Here is a 23,411-nt window from a genome sequence, read left to right on the forward strand (position 1 = left end):
ATGGTTGGGTTTCCAAATTGAGGAGGAAAATAGATAAGGTGTTACCTTTTTATTGCTACTGCAGTTTGAATTTTCCCTGAGGGATGCCTTGGGAAGAGAATCATCACCGCCATAAACCGGTTAAGCAGGAAGGAAAGCTCCTGATGGAAAAGTTCCGCCTCCTTGATACTGAAAGCACATAGGTCACCTGAAAATGTCTGTGAGCAGGAAGGCACAGGAGGCTCTGTATCCTTCTAAAAAAACTGTGTTTCAGGTAAGGAGTTGCAACAGATATTCTTACTGCTTAGCAAGAGCCCCAGTCATCTCTTCCTGGGATCGGTAAAAGCGAAAATTGAGCCTGCAGAGTGCCAAGCTTTTTTACGAGGATTCATGGGCATGGCCAAGTGTGGAAGGTGGTTTCGTGTGCTTGAATGCTGTGAGACTCTCAAGTGTCTTGATTTGTAGTGGATCTTTTACAGTATTGGTTAAGATTGTCCCTTTAAAACCCCTGCTCCCAGAAGCACACCACTATGTGAAAATACAGCTGTCATTCAAATGGACAAGGAAGGCTTCATAGCTGTGGGAGACAAAAGCCAAACCCTCCAAAATTAAATTTGGATTGAGAAACCACAAGGAAAAAAAAAAAAAAGAAACAAAAACTTGGGTGTTTTATAAAAAAATCATATAAATTTTTCCTCCTTAGCGGTTTTTAGAAATTGTTTTATCAATGCACCTGACAAGACTCAGAAGGTGAAATAATGGCTGGCAAAGAGCCAGATCCTTCCCTGACCTTTGTGTGCTGCTTTGAAAAGGGTGAGGAGTTGGCCCAAATGCAGAGCCTGGTGGTTCTGACCAAACTAGCAGGACTTAGACCGTGGAGATTTGCACCATGGCATGCTGAGCTTCGTCTCTCAGGGTCAGTTTTAAATACAAGCCCTTATGAAAGACACAAGATGCTTCTGTACAGAGGTCATAGCCTGTTCAAGGTTTGATGTTAGGCATTTATGTGCCATCATAAACAGAATTTGTTTGAAATGCAAGGAAAGTATTTTAGGAACAGTTGAAATGGTGTAAAAGGTATTTTCTGTGCCTTGTAGTCTTCCAGACAGCCAAGATCTTTCAAGGAAGATGGGACTGGAGGGAGATTTCGTTATTTTATCTTCTATTTCTTCCTGAAACATTCCGATTTTCAAGATGGGTTAAAAAAAAGAGTGGAAGACCTTATACTTCTTGATTTAATGGCCATATAATTTTCTTTCTTGTTTTCTTTCTTTTATTTACCTGCAGTAGAAATGAAAAACAGAGAAAGTTATAAATTAGGACAAATTCATACAAGAAACTTTGGTTGTTATGCTTTTTTTTAATGGTGTCATTTTTCTCTAAAAACATAGTGAACTTAGCATTCATTCTGAGAGAAAGCTACAGAACTGTAATTACATTTTATCACCGTTCAAAGTGGTATGCATCATTTTGGTTATCTGGCCTAGTGTAATTTCATAAATGTGGGGTTTTTTCCAACAGAGTTAAAGCAAACCAAAGCATGCAACACATGGAATTACTAAGTGGAGTGTTTGAAAAGTTCAGTCTCTGGATTGCAGGTTTTATTTCAGCCTGGTTTAAGTTTTCATTTCATTTCTCATTCCAACTGCGGGTGACAGAAGCTTATGTCACCTAGAGTTTGACTTGAAATGAAACAAAAATAAATGAAATCAGGATGAATACATTCTGTTGTAACACAGATTTTCATTGCAAGGTGCTGTTATCTGAACTAATACAGTATCTTGCAGACTTAATGGAAAATCTGTTTGTGGAGCTAAGCTTTAACAATTTCTGAGCACACTTTTTAGCTCAATAGCTTTTTTTTCTGCTCAGAAATAATTTTTTTATTGAATTATTAAGTCAGATGTCTCTTTCTTTTAGGTGATAAACACCCAACTGTGTGCAGTGTGTGGTATTGCTGTTCTGTGTCATTGGTGGGTTTTGGGCTACATCTGTATCAGTAAATGAAACAGGCCAAGGCCTTCAGGGCAAATGGCCCAGAATAGACTTTGGCTGTAGAACTAAACTCCCTTCCTAAAAAATACTCCTTTCCTAAAAAATACATCCTCATGCCTGCTGCCAGCAGTTTCCAGTGCATGCTGCCCATCTGAGCCACAGGAGTACTTAGCACATGCCAAAATCTGATCAGGAAGTTTGCTAGTAACAACATTAATGATGGAGCTGCAGAAGCTCATGCCCTTGCCTGTTAATTTGATAAAAAAGGCCACCCTCAGGCTTTGAGGATAAATTTATTCTGTAAAACAAGAAACAAAAAAAAAAGGCTGAAATTTTTTTTTTCATTTATGCCATATCCCAGCTTTTGGGGAATATCAGTTGGAGGTCCAGGTCTTCTATATTCTTTGACGTAACTTTCTTCACCTGATTACACTAAGATAAGAAGTGGTAGAATATGAAGGAACTGGAGGGACAAAAAAGGAAAATGTGCATGAAACTGACAACCATTAATACAAACTCTTCCTTCCTGCTCTTGTGTGCTATGCAAGCGTAGAAACGATGGGAAAAAACATTGAGATTTTCTTTAATATTAGTTGGAATTAGTGTTTAATATTTAGACCAGCTGTTTCGGGCATCCTGTTGCTATTATTTAGGAGTCAAGGGTAATAATAATAGTAATTTGTTGTTATTATCACAACTATAATAATAATAATATGTCTGGAAATAACGATCAGACAAAAGAATAATCTCCACATTAAGAAAATATTTCCACTCCCTGGAGAAAGCTTTAAACAAAAAAAGACCAAAGCAGTGTAGTGCTTTCATTATATTAGATATTTTGGGGTTTAACCTCCATTCTGTGCTTCATTTCAGTGGTATGGAGCTCCAGTTGTGAGCATTGCTCTCTGGACCTGGAACTATAAATGAGACTTTGACTGAAGGGACCCATCAGCCATGGCTCACTTTGGGAGAGCGCCCTTCTCCCACAGTGAATTCTGTGCAGGACAGCCTGGGCACCAAGCATCCCACCCAGTGTGCCATCCTGGCTCTGATGGAGACATCCCTCTGGGATTTGATCAAATAGTTGATGAAGTCAGCAACGAATTTTTTTTTTACGGTTCATCCCATCCACATCACCACGAAGAAATGTTTTTCCCAGCAGACCTTTTCAGTCAGAACGTGCCTGACCAGCATCTTTACAGTCATCCTCTGGTTGCTCATGGAGAGCTCTACCCTGGGAATCCAATCCCTCACTGGCAGCAAGGCACAGTGGCACCAATGGTTGGCTTCAGACCTTCCTTACTGCCTGACTGCAGAAACTTCTCTGTGCTGGATTCTCCCCTACATGAGGGAGAGCTCCATGGAAGGAATGGTGCACGTTCAGTTTCTCATGTGGAAAGGAGCAACACAAATCTGGAGTTTCAGATAGGCTTTGACAAGCTGGATGTTCCAAGTCCTGTTTTCTTAGGCAGTTATCCATTGGGACAGAAGGTGACAGAAGAAAGTGGAAATGGGGAAGCTTCTGTAACCAGCATTTCCAGAAGATGCAGCACAGGACCTACCCACCCCCAGGGCTCTGGACATAACAGAGAGGTATTTAAATGTTCTTATATTAACAGTGCTTAAGGTTTTTTTTTGTTCTTGTTTGTGTCCTGGTGCTTTGTGTATTCACTCACACTGTTGCAACATGGATTAGAAACACTTAATTGGAAAACCTTATGAAAAATAAAACATTTATGCCTCAGGGGAAGCAAAAGAATTTTATACCAGAAGAGAATCTAGATTATGGTCTAGAATGCTTCAGTAGGCTCATTTTATGGCTCACTGAACCATAAAACTACCAGAGGAGGATAAGTACAGAAATGTAGAGTAAGTGTTTGAAAGATAACATGACAAATCTTTATGGTCTGATATGAAACCTGAGATTCAAAATAATAATGCATTATGTTGAACTTGGTTTGTTTGTTTTTGTCGAGACAGTTTAGTGTCTGTGTGTCTAGCCTGGCTGACATATCCTGATCCTGAGGGATGAAACATATAGCCCATCCTACCTTCACCATGTCCTGAGTGCACTTCTGTGTGCATATGTAATTATTTTCTAAAAATAGACACGTCTACTCTAGCTGTGGAAGCTGGATCCTATGACACATACATTGTCTTTTAGCTGTCTGTCTGAAGCAAACCCTTTAGCTTTTTTCCCTCCTGCATCAGGTGTTCACAGCTCTATTTGTGATTTTGCCACTTTTAATAATGGTGTCTTATGGGACACCCATGGCTCTCTGTGATGTTATATCTGTCCTCATTTTCTTTCTTTCAAAATCCTGATATGGAGAAGGGAAAAGAAAATGATAAACCCTTCCTTTCCTCCAGTGCTTGTTAGCAGTCTGAATCATTATAGGAATCCTGACATAGCCTACAGGATACTTCTGCAGCATGAATATTAAAAGACAGTTTAGGTTCACCTTCTGCCTTTAAGTCCCAGTGATCACAGTATCATACAGCAGAGGGGAAGAGACACTTGATTGACTTGTTTCTGTGTCTCTGAATAAGGAGAACTATAAAAGTAAACATATGCAGGCCCAGACAGATGGGAAGGCAGCAGGGGGAAATATATCTGAGGACAAGAACTCTTAAGACTAATCCTGTGCACTGCATTTTAGAATTTCAGTGATGAATACAAAAGAGGAGGGGAAGAATAGGTGGAGAGACAAAAGGCTGTTGTTGCTTTTTACTCATGATAGGAAAACTAAAGCATGCTGACATGGTGATGAAAAGAACAAGCCTTCTCAGGAGAAAAGCAGAAAATAGAGGGATACAAATGAGCAGGAGGAGATGAAATGATGGGATGGGAAGAAGAGGTGCTAGAGGAAGCACAGATTTAAGAACAGGCACAAACGCTTCTGTGACGGAGGAGGAGAGAATTATAGGGGAGGGAAGAGAAGAGCTGAGTGAGTCAAGGGCAGCTACAATCGAATGTGTGGGAGGATTTGATTAAGTCAGGAAAGTATTTGAGCTGTTTAGCTCGAAGAGGAAGAAATGGGAGAGAGGAGTGAATTGATTTGTAGCATAAAATGCACTGTGGTCACAGGAATTCCTTCAGGGAGAAAAAGCCATGTTAGGATAGAAAGAGAGCCAAGGCAAGGGGCTGGCTGCTGAACCTTGAGATGATAAGGGAAAATAAGAGTGAAAGGAACTCTGAGAGAGGGAGGAGCAAAAAAAGCCTGTAAAGCAGTTATTGCTGCTGGGCTGGGAGTTTTGGAAAACTGCTGCAGGGTGACAGACCTGATGCCGAGTAAGACAGTCAGAAGGGTTGGAAATGGGACACCACAGCAAAAGAATGAGAACAGGATGGATTTGTGAGGTGCAGAACAAGTAAACAGTGCATCCAAGTAGTAGGAGAGGAGAACCAGCACTTCAGAGTGAAATACAAAGGATGCTGAGACACGGTGATTAGAATTGAAATGGGTCATAGGTAGGCAAGATGAAATATTCACCCTGCTGAAATCATACTGGTATTCTGATCCGTAGCTTTTGGATGCAGATGTATGGCCCTAGGCTTTATTTAATGTGTGCTAATCAAAATGTGTCCAATGTAATAAAGGAAACATTAATTTTTTTTCTGGCCTTGTCACTATAGCACAGATGTTCAAAAAAAGGAAGCTATCTTCATAACGTGCTAGTGAAAGGAGATGTTATTTTTTTTTCCATATTACAAAGAAAACTGAAATAAAACCTAGAAAGTTTGTAATATATTTAGCTACTCTGTCTGATGTTGAGGATCTAAATTTAGATTCTAGTGTTTTCAGAGTAACTAACATGACTCATATCTTCACTCAAGTCCCATCACCAGACCAAACATCATTATTTTGTTTTGAGTGCTCCAGAAATGAGAAATAGACTATTATTGTTCATATTTGGAAGGGTGGTTTAGGTGACTTGATTAGCATAATGTGAGAAATCTATGGATGAAAAAAAATACAGTCATCAAGGGATGCATTCATCTGCTTCATCCCTGTTGCCATTACTTCTCCTGCTATGGAGTTCCATCTCATTCACTGCTCTCTATAACATATTTGCAGTGCATGGAGACTCAAGTCCTGTTGAAAAATAATGTGAAATAATGTAATTACCTTTATATGCAAGAAGAACGAAGTGAAGTTTCTGCACATGTGAAAAGACATGCCCAAGCTAAATCTCTCATCCCTGGAGCTGGAGCTATTTATCTCCTTTAAATACCTCTGCCAGCAGAATGACTTGGAGTGGCTTAGCAATGGTATTTTCCAGACGTGTAAACTATTACTGCCTCACAGGATTCTTGTTTGCCATTAGGAATTGCTAAGAGATGCTGCCAGCAAAGGGCTCCTGGACTCCTGTGTCCTGCAGGAGGGTCCAGGTTTCAGCTTTGGGCTCCTCTTTTCCTTTAGGAATTATTTAATTAGTTAATCTTTCAGTAATTATTTAATCATACTCTTCTTCAAGCCATGAGGATTTGAGGATTCGTGCCCATGTCCTTGTGGCAAATCATGCATTCCAAGTCTTGTCCCCCTTCTTGCTCAATTCCTCTCTGTCCTTCCTTAGTTTGCAGTTGTGGTTTTGCTCTTTTAATGCCTTCAGTCCCATTTACCTTTTCTTACCTGAGGGTTAATTTTCTTAGCTTTTCACTCAGTGGCTGTTTCTCTTTTTCCATGTACTTTTCCCAGGGCACTCTACTCTGCAAGGACTCAGCTGCAGGAGAAAATGGAGCCTTTGTTTGTTTTGTGGGGGTTTGTAATGAATAGGTAATTTTGGAGGCTGTTACCAAATCACTCATAATTTCTAAATAGTGAGTGTCCTCCAGAAGTTCTTATGAGGTGAATTGATGAGGTGAATTGAAAAGTAGGTGCCTAACCAAAATGGAAACAATGAGCCAGTGGAGGTGTTGTATTTTCACTCGATTTTGAAGGACCTTTCTCAGCAATTCTTAGAACCAGGGAATGATGGACTACTGATTCAGATTGCTAAATTTAATTTTACTCTCTTATTTACACCCCTAGGATTATCCATTGGTTTTTTTTCTAACCAGACAATTTCAATTTTCCTCTCTATTGATGATGCCCCTCTAGTATCTTTAAATTTCATGTGCACTCTCCTAATGCTTTGTTTGGTTTTTTGGATAATGAAAATGTTACATCCCATCAGTTTGGGGTCTCACTGTATCCTCATAAGGTTTCTGACTTTAGAGCTTTCGGTTCTACTGTTGTGATTTCCCCACCAGCCAGCTCCCAGCAGATCTCTCATCTTTTATAATCATGCCATCTTTTAAACTATAACTAAAATTTTCCACCCTGCATCTTTTAATGCATATTGCACTTTTTTTTTTGTCCAAAACCAAAAAAGAATATTAAGTTTTGTGTATTATTTTTAAATAAATTTCCACACTTTTATATAAATCACTATTCAAATTATAAAATAAACTTTTTGTCTCTCTTTCCTCTTCTCTTTCTGAAGGGGTTTAAAAGCTTTTACACAGTTAAGCCTTGTAATGTCTCTACCTACAAGAGCAGAAAGGCTTGCAGATGTAATAGCATTAAGTTCTTTCCTGGAGATGATATTCTGGCTGAAGAGTACTTCAGGCAAACAGACAAAGGGATGCTTGACCCAAAGCAGCGGCTCAGACCTCTGCTCTCCAAGTTCACAGAAAGTATGTGGGGATTTTTCATGCTCTGTAGAGTCCACTGGTTCCCTCTTATCTGTCTCAGGGACTTACCTGACAGGTTTATGGAGTTGGAGGTGAGGCTGAGCTTCCTGCCAGGGCTGAAAGAGAGAAAATAAGGATTAAAACACACTGAAGCACAAGCTGCAGTTTGTCCTCCTCCCTTTTGTACGTGAAATATCTGCATTTGGAGTTATCTGTGCCTTGATACCAGGTGAATCCTGAAAGCTTGGTCTGAAATTCCTCACGTTCTGCATGGAGGCGAAAAAGAGTTTTTATCCATGGCAGCTGATGCTTTGTGACTTCTGAAAGCATTTAGAGTGCAGTCAAAATGGGGTCATTTGTGTTTATTTGCAATGCCATCGAGTTAGGGGAGGAGTGATAGGCTCTCATGGAACACAATTAAAGATTAGCCTTATGGTCTTTCTGCTCCTCACATCTAAATAACTCAGCTCTGTTTCTTTTGGGGTCTTGTTGGTGTTTTTAGGCTGCAGCTTGGTCCATCCAGCTGATTGAAGCAGATCAAGGAAGTAATGAAAACACAGTTGGTTTCTGCAATGCAGTGGAGAAGTAAGTAATGAAAAGGCTTTTTTCAGCCAACTGTCACATTTCACTGACTTACGGGATTGTTGTATTGGGACTTATTGATGGGATTGGTTATCCCTCTGTTTTGGGGTGACTGGGCTGGAGGTAATTATCCCCTCACAGGGCTGGGCTGTATTGGCAGCTAGAAAGGTGTGGATAGCACACCAGTGCCTTGGCTACTGCTGAGCAGTGCTCATTATTATGGCATTTGTCTGAAGCCCTTCTTCCCGAAAAGAGGCTGGAAATTGCCTGCTGATTGGAAGTTGAGAATATTTTGTCTTCCCTTAATTACATGTGTGTCCTTTGCTGTTGTGAAACTGCCTTTATCTTGACCCAGTAGGGTTTTTTCCCATCTTTTCTCCCCCTGTCCCTGTGCTGAAAGGGAAGGGGAGAGGTAGAGCAGCTTGGTGGGCACCTGGCATCCACCGAAGGCCAGCCAGCCACACCCTGCAGTCCTGAACAATGCTGCCATTCCAGTATCTACCTAAATAAGGAAACACCTCCAATTTTGGTTTAAATATTAAAAAAAGCAAAGGAACCTTATTCTAAAATATTTAATCTTCTAACTGTCTGCTTTATTAGTGATAAGTACATTTAACTCTTCACTGTTGATGGCTTATAGTGTGTGCAACTTCCCATCCTTTTTCTGTCATTGTCTTGGACAATATTAGTGCCTGTGAAACTCTGAGCAGGAAAATCAGAGCTGGAGGAACTGATTGAGGACAGAACTGCTACATACTGTCATGATGAAAAGTGAGACCTAGCAAGTGACAAAACCTACTTTAATTATATTTTACCATTACACTTAATAGCCTGACTTAATGGCATAGAACATTTTTTACTTTCTTAATCTTCTGCAAAAAAAATGAATTGTGTTGAAATCCAAGCACACAAAAAATTACAAGTATTTAGACCATCTGTGCAGATTGATTTTTTTCTTTTGTAGATATTCACTGATCACAGTGTCAAGTTGTTAGCACAAGTGCACGCTTTTCCCCCCTGGAAAGTAGTTGGAAAATGGAATCCTGATTTTGTTAGTAGACTTTAATGAATTGATTTCAATTCAAGGTCAGCCAAGGCTGCTTCTCTTAAAAGAAAAAAAAAAACCAAAACAACCCAACCAAAAACGTCAGTTTGACGTTGCAATGAAATTAAGAGGAGTACATTATATATTCAAATGAGGTGGTCAGCTTCAAAACATACTCAGTTTCCACAAATGTCTCAGTTTCCTTTTCCACAGTTCATCAGCCTGAACCCAACCCAGTTGTACCATGAGATGCTTGAAGGCACATTCCACATGACTGCTTTCCTCTCAGCTATTCAGATTTTTTTAATGTCTAAACATTCTAATTATAGGAAAAGCTTTATATTGATTTTTGAATAGATGAGTTTATTTACTGGGCTAAAAAGATAAATACAAAGTGGTTCTTGTTTTGCAGGAGTTGGTTTTGTGTGTGTCACGAGCAAATACTCTTAAAAAGAAAAAGAACAGCTTTTGTTTTTCTTCTAAGAAAGAAGTAGAGAAACATTTTAAGGACAAAATGTCACTGCAGCCAAGAGACAGAAAAGCATCATAAATTTTCAAATAACTTACATAGTCAGTCTTACCAAATGAGCATCCTCCCAGTGCCCAGTGACTCTCAGGTGCTGGCAGAGGCAGGATGTATAATTCAGGCTGTGCCATGCATTCTTGCAGCTCCAGCTTGCAGCTCAGCTAGAAACCCACTGTGTTTTTCTCTAGGTGATACTTGCACAGGTAGCAGTCTGTAATTGAAGCGTTTGGTTGTACAGGAGTGTAAACCAGTCTTCAAAAGCCCTTTCTCAGGTGACTTCTAGGACTGTGAGCAGAGCTGTAGTGAGCAATCATCCCTGGGTGGCTGCAGAACACATCCTAAAGCCACTTTCAGACCCAGCTGGCAGTCTCAGAGTCCAGTGTGTGGTATTTACTGGGTTCCCTGCACGAAGGAGGAAATTCTTGAATCTGGCTCCATGTTCTCAGAAGGCTAATTTATTATTTTATGTTACTATATTATATTAAAGAATGCTATACTAAACTATACTAACGAATAGAGAAAGAATGCAGACAGAAGGCTACAAAGAATGGTAATGAAAACTTGTGACTCCTTCCAGAGTCCTGACCCGGCTTGACAGTGATTGGTCATTAAGTTAAAACAATTCACATGCAACCAACGAAACAAACACCTGTTGGATAAACAGTGTCCAAAACACATTCCAAAGCAGCAAAACACAGGAGAAGAAAATGGGATAATATTGTTTTCCTTTTTCTCTGAGGCTTCTCAGCTTCCCAGGAGAAGAAATCCTGACAAAGGGATTTTTCAGAAAATATGATGGTGACACCAGTGCTGCAAAATGCAGGGTTCCTCCACCTCTCAATGTCTTCAGGGATGTGCTTTGCACTGCAGAGAAACACATCATGTTATGAAATGCTGTGGAATAGCAAATCCCTATAAATGTCAGTACTTTCGGCACACGCTGAGTTGTTACAGCACAGGAAGCAAGCAGTACAAGATTTTATTTGTGTAATGTTTACATGACACTTCAGTTGTGCTTTGGAAGACCCAGCCTTTCAAAGTTTTGCAGTGTTTTGCCCACCTGCTGAGGCCAGAAGCTTTTTAATCATGTGAGGACAGTAGATGGCCATAAATGAGCAACGCTCTTGGAAACTGAATGGGTTTTTATCTGAAAAGCAAATTTGTGTCCCCACATTTTGCTAAAATATTAGCAGTGTGTGGGTAGGGAAAGAGATGATGTTTGCTTAGTTTTGGAATGACTGCCAGTGAGTTGAGGAGGTGATTCATGCCCTGTGTGTGTACATAGCCTGGCAATTTGAGGCTGGATAAAGGCTGGTGAAGTTTCCAGTTTTATTCAGTCCTGGGCTTTCTTGCAGAAACATGTTACGGGGGAAAAGCTGGACCTTGTGCACAAAGAAAAGAGACACCAACTACCCAGGTCACCCAAACAGCCTCTGTAGTGCAATGCTTTCTAACCATGAATATGAATCTGCCTTGTACTGGAGGTTCTCTTGTCAGGCCTCATTTCCTTCCACCCCACGGAAACATCAATCCCCTGGCTTTTCATGAAAAGAAATTGGCTGCTTTGCTGGGTTATTAAATTTGGAAGTCTAGGCTTTTTTCCCCCTTTCCCCTTTCCCCTTTCCCCTTTCCCCTTTCCCCTTTCCCCTTTCCCCTTTCCCCCCTTTTTTATTTTTTACTTCTCATGCTGTAGAAATGCAGGGTACAAAAAGTAGTTCACGTGGCTGATTAAGAGACTTGGGCAGCAGCTCTGAGGCAGGAGGTAACACAGTAATGGGGACTTTTGTGAGAGAGAACTGGGGTCCAAAATACACTTACCAGAGTCATAACAAAGCTCTCCCAACTCAGGAGCTGCAAAATAAACCAACAAACAGAACAGAATGCAGGATGCTTAGTACAGGATATTTGGGTTTAGCTGCTAAATATTCAGGCTAATTAGTGAAATGTAAAGCTTCAGCTGGTACAGTGTGTGCCCTTACCTGCAGCTGCAGAGTGTATTTGCTTAAAAAGCAAATTTAATCCCAGGTGACAGACATCAATCCGGTGACCAGTGCTCATTAGGAAATGGGACCTCAGGAGGAATTAATTTCTGCAAGTTTATGGTAATGGGAAGGAGGAGGGGCAATACATTTTATTGTATATATTGTATATGTACATATATTTTATATGTACCAACTTAATGGTTATTGGAAGGAGGAGGGGCGATATATTTTATTGTATATTGCAATATACAATATTGTATATATACATATATTTTATATGTACCAACTTAATGGTTTATCAGAGGGACTCAGTGACTGCAACTGTTACTGCACCCTACAGACTTTATTACATAAATACCCAGGGTTTTAGTAATGAGGATTTCAGAGAGTTGTGGAAATGGATACTCTTTAAGATTGTGCATAGGAAGCATGTTCCTGTACTCATTTTGACCAGATGTCCTAGCTGCTGGTGTCTGTGCATGTGCTCTTGGCTAGTTCTGTGTTAAAACTCTGTTTTTGAAGTACATATTTGAGCACTGTCATTTCTACCGAGCTCAGTGTACACTGAAGTCTCTGTTTAAACTGCTTTTGGTTTCACTGAGGTCAAGCTCAGCAGTGGTTCTGTCAACTTCATGAAGATTTTGCTGCTGGTTTCCCTAAATTGATAGATGTAGTTATGTGTGCTGGTATGTAGTTATCTCACTAATGCACAAAACCAGAGTTTGTATTGCTACCATTTCTCTCCACAGAATTTTATTTCTAACAGTTCTCTATGTATCACCACATGGATCTTGCAGAATTTTTTTGTTTTGCCCTTAGAAGAGGCCAAAACCACACACCTCTTTAGACATAGATTCTTCACCTGTTTTTTTCCAGAATCAGAAATGCCTATCCTGCTTTTGATTTGAAGACAAATACTGGGAAAATCTGGAGTATCACAACAAGGTTCCCAGAGCATATCCTTGGTGGAACAAAATTCAAACTCAGCATTTGGACAGATTTTTCACCACATCCTCTACTTCTTACACAACATGGTAAGTGATTGAGGTTATCTACAGGAGAAGCACATCAGGCATCAAATGAAAGGAGAAATTCCAAGGAGGTGGGAAGAATCAAGGAGAATAATTAAGCATTGGAAGAGTTTCCCCTTGAAGTTTGTGGAGTCTCCAGGCTTGGAGACTTTTAAGGTCTTACAAGACAAAACCCTGAACAAGGTGGTCTGAATTCAGTGCTGACCCAGCTTTGCAGGGAAGAGGCTCTTCCCAATCTAAATGATTGTCAATAATGACTATGAGAAGCTGTCACTGCTCCTGTGCATCCTGTATCTGTGATTAATGGGAGAATCTTTAATTCCAGCTCCAGTAATTTTTAAATTTTTATTTCTGCCACATACACAAAAATAAAAGAAATTTTCCCCCCTCTTTTTCTGTGCTACTTTATTAAGTCATAGTCTTTTTTTGTCTTTTTAAATTATTTCTTTTGTTTTCAAGGAATTAGTTGACTGTAACAGGCTGAGTATTAATTATCCTGAACTCGTTTAGACTAGGCAAGCAGTAAGTTTGAAGTAGATGGAAGAATTACTCTTTTTTTGCCCCATCTAATGTAAAGTATTGTTCAGTTAGGCAAGAACTTTTGAAAGAGTAAGGAAAGAAGGATGGATCTAGAGTGGAAATGAGTGATACTGTCAAGTTTGGGATTTTTTTTTTTCCCCAATGAGTGACCTGAAAAAAGTGTATGTTGCAATTTTAATTCAAGATTTTGTGCTGCTCATCATTTTCTGGATTGCATAAATTCAGCCAGCAAGCACTGCACTTTAAACATCAAACCAGATGAGTTGCTTACAATGGCAAGTTCTCAGAAGGCTAAATGATTTAAACTGGTAAAATCAGTAGAAAAATGTGTAACTGAAGTGTCTTTTTAAGGAAAAAAAAGCACATTTTGCAAACAAAATTACCATTTTCAGAAGGAGCTTTTGAATCCATTCATACATTTGTTTTTCCCAGGGGAAACCCAAACCAAAGCAAAAAGCAAGCTATGGTAACCTACTCTGTTTTATTTCTGCTTTGTTGATATCATAACCCCCTCCCCTGGAAATACCACCTGTTCTCTGAAATTTTCCCATCCCCTTCAATGGAAAACCAGATTTATCAGATTCGTTTCTAGATTATGCAGCTGTTCTTTTCCATTTGTGATCAATTCTTCTAAAATGGACAGAGGGGAAGCATATTGGCAAGTGTTGGAAAATGGCTTAAACTGAAGTGAAACTGGAGAAAATTCTCAAAATTCTGAAGTGTTTCTGAAATGCAGGTTGTACAAACTGACACAGAACCTCCTAATTTATAGGGATTATGTATATTTTATATGATTATGTGGCTAAATATAATATTTTGAATATTAAATATATATTTAATACATGTGTTGCACATGTATTAAGTAATATAACATTTTGCAGATGAAAAATACATTGGAATATTAATTTATTTGTTTGTCATGGCTAAAAGGGTGTGTGCATAGCAGAAACAATACCAAGTAACATTCTGGAGCCTTTTTGTGTCATAAGTGGCCACAGAGTCAACTTTTGCATCATTGGAAATGTACCAAAATGTTCCTTAGGAAAATACCATTTGTCTCTTCCTTTCCTCCTGGGAACATTGCTCATCTCTTCTTTCCAGCTGCCCAAGAAATTGCTCATTTCCTCTAAATGGACATAGATTCTATGTCAGGTAGAATATTTGAAGCAAAATTTAAAAAAAACCCAAACCAATAAAATCAAGTGTGTCTTGATCTAATTCCTCTTGATGGAGCTAGTCTGCAGCAGTTAGGAATTACAGGAAAAAACCCTTATTTTCTCTGCTCAACTATGTAGCCTGCAATTCTCCAGCAAGCTACTATTAATTTTCCTTGCTATCTTTATTTACAGCTGGCTGTATCACTCACGACTTAATTGTGGAGATCCTCGGTTGCACAAATCAATACCCAGCCCGGGAGGAATGCCTTCTGAGTGTTTATGGGGCTGATGAATTCTTACAAAAGTAAGTACCTCATTAAGCCACCAGGCATGTCAACAGAGCCTCGGGGAGAGCTGGGGTGTCACGTTCCAAACACTCCACGTGTGTAAGGAACAGAAAAACAGGGACTTCCACAGACACTGAAGGGTTTGATCTGCAGCCTTGGAAGAACCTTAGATTGGTGTAAAAATACAGTATGCAGATGGTGTTTATAAAAATACAGTTTACAGATATTAGGCAGAAAAATAATAAGCTTGTATTTCTGTAGTTGTGAGAATAGACCTTAAATAAGTGAGAAACTGTCTTGATAAGCTGGTGAACAGTTTATAGTGTAAGAGTGTGGTTGTATAGAGTAACCTAAGAATTTAGAAGTTGTAATAGAAGCATATGTGTGCATGTGAGACAGAAGCCATAGGACAAAAGTATCCACAGTGCAGCAGAAGTAAAGGTGATAGGTAAGAAAAGCAAAATAAATTCTGTGGCAAGTGTCTATTGCTTTGGAAAGTTCTCTATTTCCTTATAATGGAGAAACTTGTGACTACTTTAAGCTATGGCTGACTGCCTGCTCCTCTAAAATCTCACAGCCTCCGAGCCTGATGTTTATCTGAGCAATGAATTGGCCGGCAGATAGTCCCACCCCTTCGTTTCTAGTGGTGACCATGATACACGTGTAGTTTCTGAAACTCCTGAAACATGTGGTGCTTGTGTTCTGCAGAGAGGATGGTGTGCTCCAGTGCAAGGATTCAAATCCTCTTTTATGGGAGCTTTGTGCACCTTTTAATTGTTTGTTTGACTCTGTTGTCCTTCGGGCGATTCTCATCTGTGATGCAAGGATGCTGCTACCTCCACTAACTCACAGGGGTGTTATAAGCAAGTCCTCAAAGGGGGAAATCACTCAAGAGTGATATTATGTGTTATTTATTTATGCACTGTTCTAAAGCTACAGAGCAGGTGATTTTTTTTCATATGCAGTTGCAGTAGTAACAAAACAAATGAAGTCAGCCCTGTGGTGCTGAATGCAAGTTAAAAAAAAAACACATTAAACATACAAGCAGGTCTTTCTGAATGCACATAGTTTACAAGTAGGGAAATAAATGCTCTGATTCACATTAATCCAGGTATTTTCATTTTCTTGTGGTGGTTGAAAGCACTGCTGGACTCAGCTAGTTGTTTCATGCCCTGTGGCAGCTTAAATTCAGGTGTCAGCCAAAGTGAGCAGGTTGTGTGTTGAAGCAGCTAAAGTGGAGGCACTTGTCAGCTGGGCTTTGTGGACCCTGGCTCTCAGCAGAAGGGCTGGCAGTGTTCTGTGGTACTGGCGCTGCAGGAATCACAGCTCAGCTGTTAGAGGTGTAAAAAGTGTTAGACAAAATGGTCTATGTCTATAATTGAAAGGGAAGATTCTAGAAGCAGTCATATTTACAGTGGAGTGCAAAAATTACCTGAAGTGGCCTAGAGCAAGTCAGTTTGATTAATGAAAGCAACGCAGTTGTGAGAGCAAGTGTCACACAGTGTGAGTTAGCTTTGCTCTGTATCCATCTGGAGCACTCCTACCCTTACACAGGCACGCAGGCCAAATGTTCATATGTTCATAGTGAATTACATCTGGCAACTAAAGATGCCAAGATTGCCTCTTCAGCATTTCTAAACCCGCTCTTCCAACCTCGGTAGGGCAGGAGCTGGAAGAGCAAAGTGCTGTGTAAATCATTAGAACATCAGAAGCACCAAGCAGAGAACCAGGCCATACACAGATCTGTTAGTTACAGAAGAAGGCCAGGGATTTGTTTTTTTCCAAGATGCTCTTGTAATTTCAAAGAAATTGCTAAAAAATGGAAATAATGAACCATTGTATTGAGGGTGAGCTGAGTGCAGTATGTGCTGAAGAGTTTTGTTTTCATTGTTGGGCAGAATGCATCAATAGCAGACTCTAAATTCCTGCACTTGCAGAATCTCTGCACGTCTCATTAGCAGTGAAACAATGTCAGTAATGTTCTCAGCTTTCTTACTTTGCCCCTCCACTGTCATTCACAAAGCTCTGAGCTGCACTAAAACTTCAGCAGCTTGTAATTCTGGATTGTGCTGTTAAATTCAGCTCCCTTTCTTCTGCCTCTTCAACAAAGCCCTGGATCTGAAACGTGAAACCCTAGACCCTAAGAATCCCTTGGGTAGTTTAACAGGGCCTGAGGAGTTGCCTCAGGGTGAAATTTTTCTTATGTGTGGGCTATCTTCAAGTGCAAATTGGTTTCCTCCCAGTATTGCTAAGAGAGGTTTGATGTGCTTGAGCATAGTTCTTCCCCAGAAAAGTATTTGGAGTCAGTTCACGGATGAATTCCAGTAGAAGTTCCCCAAGTTCTAACAGCAAAGGGAATAAATACTCTGCTGCTCCTGCTGTACTGTAATCCAGAAAAAAAAAAACCACCTAAAGTGAAGCCAAAAAGGTGATTTGATTAATTGTTCTCTGAGCAGAGTGCTTTAGTGAAGCAGACAGCTTTGTCAAGGTTTGTCACAAGCTTTCATTTCCTGTTATACGGGATTGTATTAATGAGCACTTCACCCCACCTCCTGCAGAAGCACCTGAAAGACTCGATGATTTTTAGAATCCATTTAGCTTTGAATGAGAGGGGGAAGAAAAAAACCACCTCTGTGCTAATGACCATTACAGCCAGCAGCAGCCGGTCTCACCGTCCATCACTCCCTTCCTACGCACGGATCCTTGGGCTCGCATCCTGCCTGACTCATGAGTAGAGCATCAGATTTCAAATACCCACATTTTAAAGGTATCAGAAGGTAGCATATAGACTGCAGGCCAGTCTGTAATTAGCAGAGCCATCTGTAGAATTCTGATTTGGAATCTCTTTTGTTTTCTGGTGGTTTTACTACGGGAAACCTGGCTTTGCTGAAACCTGCTGGTTTTCTTTTTCATCCCATCAAACAAACCTAGATCTACCTTTAAATCTTGCTCTCACACTTTCCTGTCTTTGCTTAGATTTAAAATGGATACCTCTAAATATGACGTTATGGTGCCTTGCATGAAAAATATTATATAAAAGTAAATTTAATTGTGCTTAAACACCTTGTGTCAACTCCTGGCTCTTAATGCCAGCAGCTAGCCAAAACCACCCCTTCTCATCTGTCAGCAATGAATCAATCCTCTATTTTTAGAAAAACAGGCCATAATCTCAGGTCATCTTAAAATACCTAATAAAACATATGAGAGAATGTGGATATATTAAAATGTGAATATAGGAATGTAGATTTAAAAAAAAAATTCATTATTTATTGATGTGTGTATTAGCAATAGGTGCAGTAATGTAGATCACCAAAGGAACGCAGTACAAAAATAATGATAAGCTTTATTTCTAAACATCCTTTTATTCTAAGGTGTCAGAGTATTTAAAGTTCTCTCCACACCCTCACATGGCATAATTTGTACAGCTCTTTGCAGTTCAGCCACCACAGTGAGCAGGGGAATGGAATTCAAAAATCTGAATGCTTATCTTTTCTTCTAATATGCTCGCCTGTGACCTTATTGATGACATTTTTTTGTCTTACTAATTCTGCTCTCTGGGAATTGAAACCTAAATAAAAATTGGTTTTCACTCAAAGTGAAGTTTAAGCTATTAATTATAGACTGACATAGACATAATCATACAGATTGAAATCATAAGAAGCAAGCACCTTTGGATGAATATGTTCTTTGTGAAAAGTAAACTTAATTTTCTCTTGTCACTGCAGATTAAGTTTCTCATTCAGAGATGCTACTAGCTGAGTTACTTTAAAAAAATAGTCTGATTGAACTGCATTAAGATTTGGAGCTTAGAGCACATCAGTAAACCTGTCTGTGGGGAAGTAAGCAGTGAGGGAGTCTCAAATGATGAGGATTTTCCTTTTCTTATATTTAGATATTTTGTGAGACCACAGGCAAGTCACTGGGACCAGTCATTACCACGTCTCCTAAAGACAAAGACTGCATTTCTCTTCATGGCATTCTCATCAGAGCTGTGTTCTCCATGTAATTTCAGCAAAAAAAATAAGGGGAGAAATGTTGAGTTAACAAGGCTGTAACACTTCCATTTTTGTTTCCTTTACAGAGCTCAGAGTGCTATAAACTAGTTACTAATAATCATGTTATCCTCCAAAGGGGATATATCATTTTTATCTTAGTAGTACTGATATGGTAGCAAATCTGCCTGGGGTACAGCTAAAAGGTACTTTGTCAATCTGTGGCAAAGCTGCACTTCTGTTTCTTGTAGCACACTTTTCATCTAGAGCAGCTTTCCACATTATTTTATTGAGGCATTAATCCATTTTGTCTAGTCCCTTGTGTAACAATAGCTGTCAAAACTTTTCTCTTTGTGCAAATGAAATCCATTCATTAAGTCAACTGCGTGGCCACTTCTGCTTGCAGTGTTTCAGGCAGCCTTGCTGTGTCAATAAAGACTTTGCTGATGGATAGTATCTGCTTGACACAGCACAAACTAACACAAACCACTGATGTAAAACCAGTTATAACAACAAAATTAAGTTTCTCTTGGTGTAGCTTGTTTTGCCTGGAAGCATGGTGGCATGGAAAAATTCTACTTGGAAAAGATAGCTTTTATATATCTGTGGTTCAAGATTGTTACTTCATAGGAGGGTGCAGCTCCTCTGTATTCGCCTAGCTGTACCAGTTCCTGTCACTGGCATTGCAATAGGAATTTGTATCCTGGAGGAATAAGGAAAAGGTGGCTCAGGACTCATGGATGTCTCTGTAATATTCTTATTACGCTTGTCCACGGGCTGGAGGTGAGGCAGAATGAAAAGAGCAGGAATAATAGGCATTAAGTAAAAAACATGTGTTGGGGGAGTTCTAAAATGTTAAGGAAACTTTCCAGTCTGACCAATTATGGAGCTCTCTGACAGTCACACTCCCTTCATTGTGAAAAGAGTCTGTGCCTGTTCATGGCCTGTTCATGGGGTGCAGCCCTTTCCCACCACCCAGAGCACCATCTGCAGCTTGCACTGCCCTAAATGTGTTCCTCAGCCAGGGGGGATAAAGAGAGAGTTCATCATTTCAGTGATGAGGCAAACACACTTGGGTGAAATGAGGAGAGGAAGAACTTTTAGGAAAGCTATGGGTAGGCAGAACACGGAGATGAGAGGAGGAGGAGGAACAGAAGAGAACACATGCATTGGTACAGCCCCAGGAACTCGGAATTGGCCACTTGAGCTTTGAAAAGGGATTTGGGAAGGGTTTAGCTATAACAGGGTTATGCTTTGCACCAGTATGGGTATTTCACTGTGCTGATGTTCACTTCTCCCACTCTTATATCTGTACTTTCTGCTCTTGAAATCAAGAAATTTGGCAGCTGCGTGGAGGTGCTATCAGAGGTGATCCTTGCTTCAGGTATTTGTGTCAGATGGAAATGAGTTTGTCCCTTGTAATATTTAATATGTTTGTTTGAAAAAAGAATCCTATATATACATTTACAGCTTGTGTAACCTCAGCGGAGAGTCTGTATTACTTAGACTACAGTGTGAGAGCAGAACATTTACAAGATGTGTAAGTTCCCTGTAAATGTGCTGAATGGCATTTAAGTTGATCCATTCATTTATGCTGAAGACTTCTGCTGCCATGTGAGAGAGGAGTCTCATCTAAGTCACATTTTCCATGATTTATTCATAGGGGTGAGCATTTTGGTTTTGTTTATTTTTTTTTTTTTAACTAAATCCAGCCCTTTTTATTCAGACATTCCATCAAAAGCCCTTTTAGGTAGAAATACAGTTTACATTTAAACTGAGTTTTTCAAGCCAAAAAAGAATCTTCTTTCCTTCATGGCCCAGGGAGTTCTGAAACAACTTACCATGCTGTAAAACTGTATAAATATGGAATATCCTTTTTTGTGTTTCTGTAGCCAAAGGCTCAATAAAGCCTCCTGAATCTAGTTGAACACACACCAAAGTTGTAAGTGATGATGCATATTAACTTCTTTTGGTGATGAATTTACCTTTGTAAAAATCATTGTTGTTTTTTTCATTAATCCCAAAGGACTTTTTCAAATGTAAAAAGATGTTTGCCTCAACCCTCAAATATTTCTTGAATTATTTCACCTCTTTAAAACAAGATGTGAAGGGGAAAAAATGAAATTATTTTTCTTCCAAATGATTTTAAGAGTGACAAACCAAGGCTGTGTTCTAATTTAGAAAAGGTTGCCAAGAGTGGTAAAGGGAAAGAGGCGAATAAGATTAAGGCATTCCCTTGTCATGGGCTGCTGGATCATCTTTGACCAGGAGCTTAGTTAGTAGGATCCATGCCAGCTGACTGAGTCTGATCTTAGCTGGCACATGATTTCAGAAAGAAAAATATGAACTCTGCTTTTGCCACCTCTGTGTGAGCTGCACAGGGTGAAAACAGACTTTTTTGAGAACCAAGGGTCACCTGCCTTGATGGATGTGGTTTCCAGACCTACAGCTAATATTTGATTTCTGAGTTGGGTGTCAGACGCTACAAGTCATTCTGCAGAGGTGCATTCATAACCAGGGCACTGCACTGTTTGCCTTTGAAGAATATGCATAAATAATCTCCAAGTTTGAGAGCACATGCAGCTTGTCAAGAATACTCTTTCTCTGTGTCCTTGTTGTTCTCTTTCAGAACTTAATGGTCAGTGATACAACTAAGCAGTTATTATTTGTTTTACTAGAAAACATGCCAGAATCCATTTCCCCTGAAGTAGGTGTCAATAACTGGGTTTGTATTATTCAGTCTTCTTTGCACTTAGAATTTAAACTACTGGTGCTTTTAGGAGAGATAGCAAAGATAAAAGCAGGAAGTGCCAAGCAGAAATAACCATTTATTTGTTGTTTTTTCCCCAAACTGCAGCAACTGTACTTTGGGAAGCCACGAAAGTCTCCGCAAGGCAAGCACCTGCATTCAGCTCCGCCTGCACCACGCTGCTCATTTGGAGCACAGTTTGGCTAGAACAGTAAGTAACCTTCCTTTCCTCCCCTTTCCTTCAGCATCCCTGAAGGAAAGAAATTCCACCTCTCCTTTTACTTAGCAACCTGGAGTAATAGTCAAATAGAGATTATTTACTTTCCTGAGAATGCATATATTATTGCTGAGCTGCAGTTGGAATGTCCTGGGGACCATTTGTGCTTTGCTCCTGTACTTGCATCTAGTGAACAACTGCAAAGAACACACGACTCAAAAAGGCCAAGGGTTACTTTTTCAGGGGGAAAAAAAAAAAAAAACCCAAACAGTTTTGTCAGAATTTAATCTTGTTTTATTTCAGGTGGTCTGAGAATTCTTACTTTTGATTTCCTTCCAGCCCAAAGTTTGCAGTCCAGCAGCAGCTCTGCTCTGGGCAGTGTTCACTGGCAGTGGGTTGTCTCTGTTCACAGATAGTGCCAATTACCTGCTTTGCATGGCTCTGGTAATAGCCTGAGTCTCTCAGTGTGTGGGTCAGATGGGCAGATATCTAGCAAAAAAAGGAGTAGGGGCTAGCAAAATGCAGATGTCTAGCAAAAAAGGGTAGGGGCTTTCTTTTCATGTCAATTTTGTCAGAAGGAAGACGTAAGTGAAACATCAAGCTCGATACAGTGTCTTACCTGGACCATTGAAAAAGGACTATGATGAGGTCAAATATATGTGTAATATTTAGAGCTAGCTAGATAGAGATGTTTAACATTTTAACAGTTTATAGATAAAAATGTTATTTACCTTCTCTAGGTCAGCATCTACTATAGATCTTCAAATCTGTAACCCAGTTATATGTTTAGGAGTCTCTTAGGAAACTTCAAAGCTTGTTTCTGTGCTAAGGAAGCCCAACTATGCACCAAGGGCACCTGGAGGCTGCCTTCCTGGCTTTTGCTGACCTTAACTAACACTGCTGAATTCAGGTTGCATAGTTAAAATATCTGGTGGTACCTGCAAGTTACTATTATGTTTAATAACCAATCTAAGTGGATACTTATAAGTAATAAGTGACTGGTTTTTTTCTTTTTTTTTTTTACCAGATACTTTTTTAACTTTGGCCAATAACTTATTGTTCACAATTCCTTTAAGGTGAAAACTTGCTTTCTTTCCTTTTGTGGAAAGCTGTCACTCTACTATGAAGTACTCAGAGCAGGAAATTTTCTTCAGCTGAGCAGTTAGAAACAAGAAATTTGGCCAGGGGCTTTACACAAAATCAGGTCTTTCAGTTAGTTGGTGACCTTTAATTAGATTTTGGTTTTTTAAAGCCATGAGATTTATCAGCTTTAGCACTCTCTGAAATTCCAGGGAATGCTCTTCCTATCCTATCTTTTTCAGAGTTTCAGGATTTCAGATGTCCCCACATTCTGATCATCCCAGGAAAGCATTAATCTTTGTAGTGGACAGGCAGCAAAGAATACTTACAGGTTTCTAACAAGAGCCTCACTTGCTTCCAGAAAAGGATTTTTGAACTAAAGCAGACAGGAAGTCAGATTTCCTGAGAGTTCAAAACCCTTTTTTTTTTCATATATATCAGTGTTAATATTTTACCAGACATAATGATGTAAGAGTTAACCTTGTTAGCATAATCCCAGATGAGAGAAGTCAGAGGCCTGTCATGATGAGAAGGTGGAGACTTTTCCACCATTTAAATATTTGTGGCTTTCT

General features: G+C 39.6%; 1 protein-coding gene across 6 annotated transcripts in view; it reads left to right on the top strand.

Moving 5' to 3' along the window:
• The window catches only part of PIK3C2G (phosphatidylinositol-4-phosphate 3-kinase catalytic subunit type 2 gamma), a 203,685-nt gene that overhangs the window by 8,597 nt on the left and 171,677 nt on the right, over positions 1-23,411 (top strand). For all 6 annotated transcript variants that reach the window (XM_038154909.1, XM_038154910.1, XM_038154913.1 and 3 more), the window contains 5 exons: positions 2,848-3,567; positions 8,154-8,236; positions 12,663-12,820; positions 14,707-14,818; positions 21,651-21,753. In XM_038154909.1, coding sequence (XP_038010837.1) covers positions 2,929-3,567; positions 8,154-8,236; positions 12,663-12,820; positions 14,707-14,818; positions 21,651-21,753 — 1,095 coding nt within the window. In that variant the 5' untranslated portion in view covers positions 2,848-2,928. The remainder of the gene's footprint in view (positions 1-2,847; positions 3,568-8,153; positions 8,237-12,662; positions 12,821-14,706; positions 14,819-21,650; positions 21,754-23,411) is intronic.

Source organism: Motacilla alba, chromosome 1A, assembly GCF_015832195.1.
Source record: "Motacilla alba alba isolate MOTALB_02 chromosome 1A, Motacilla_alba_V1.0_pri, whole genome shotgun sequence".
Lineage (NCBI taxonomy): Eukaryota > Metazoa > Chordata > Aves > Passeriformes > Motacillidae > Motacilla > Motacilla alba.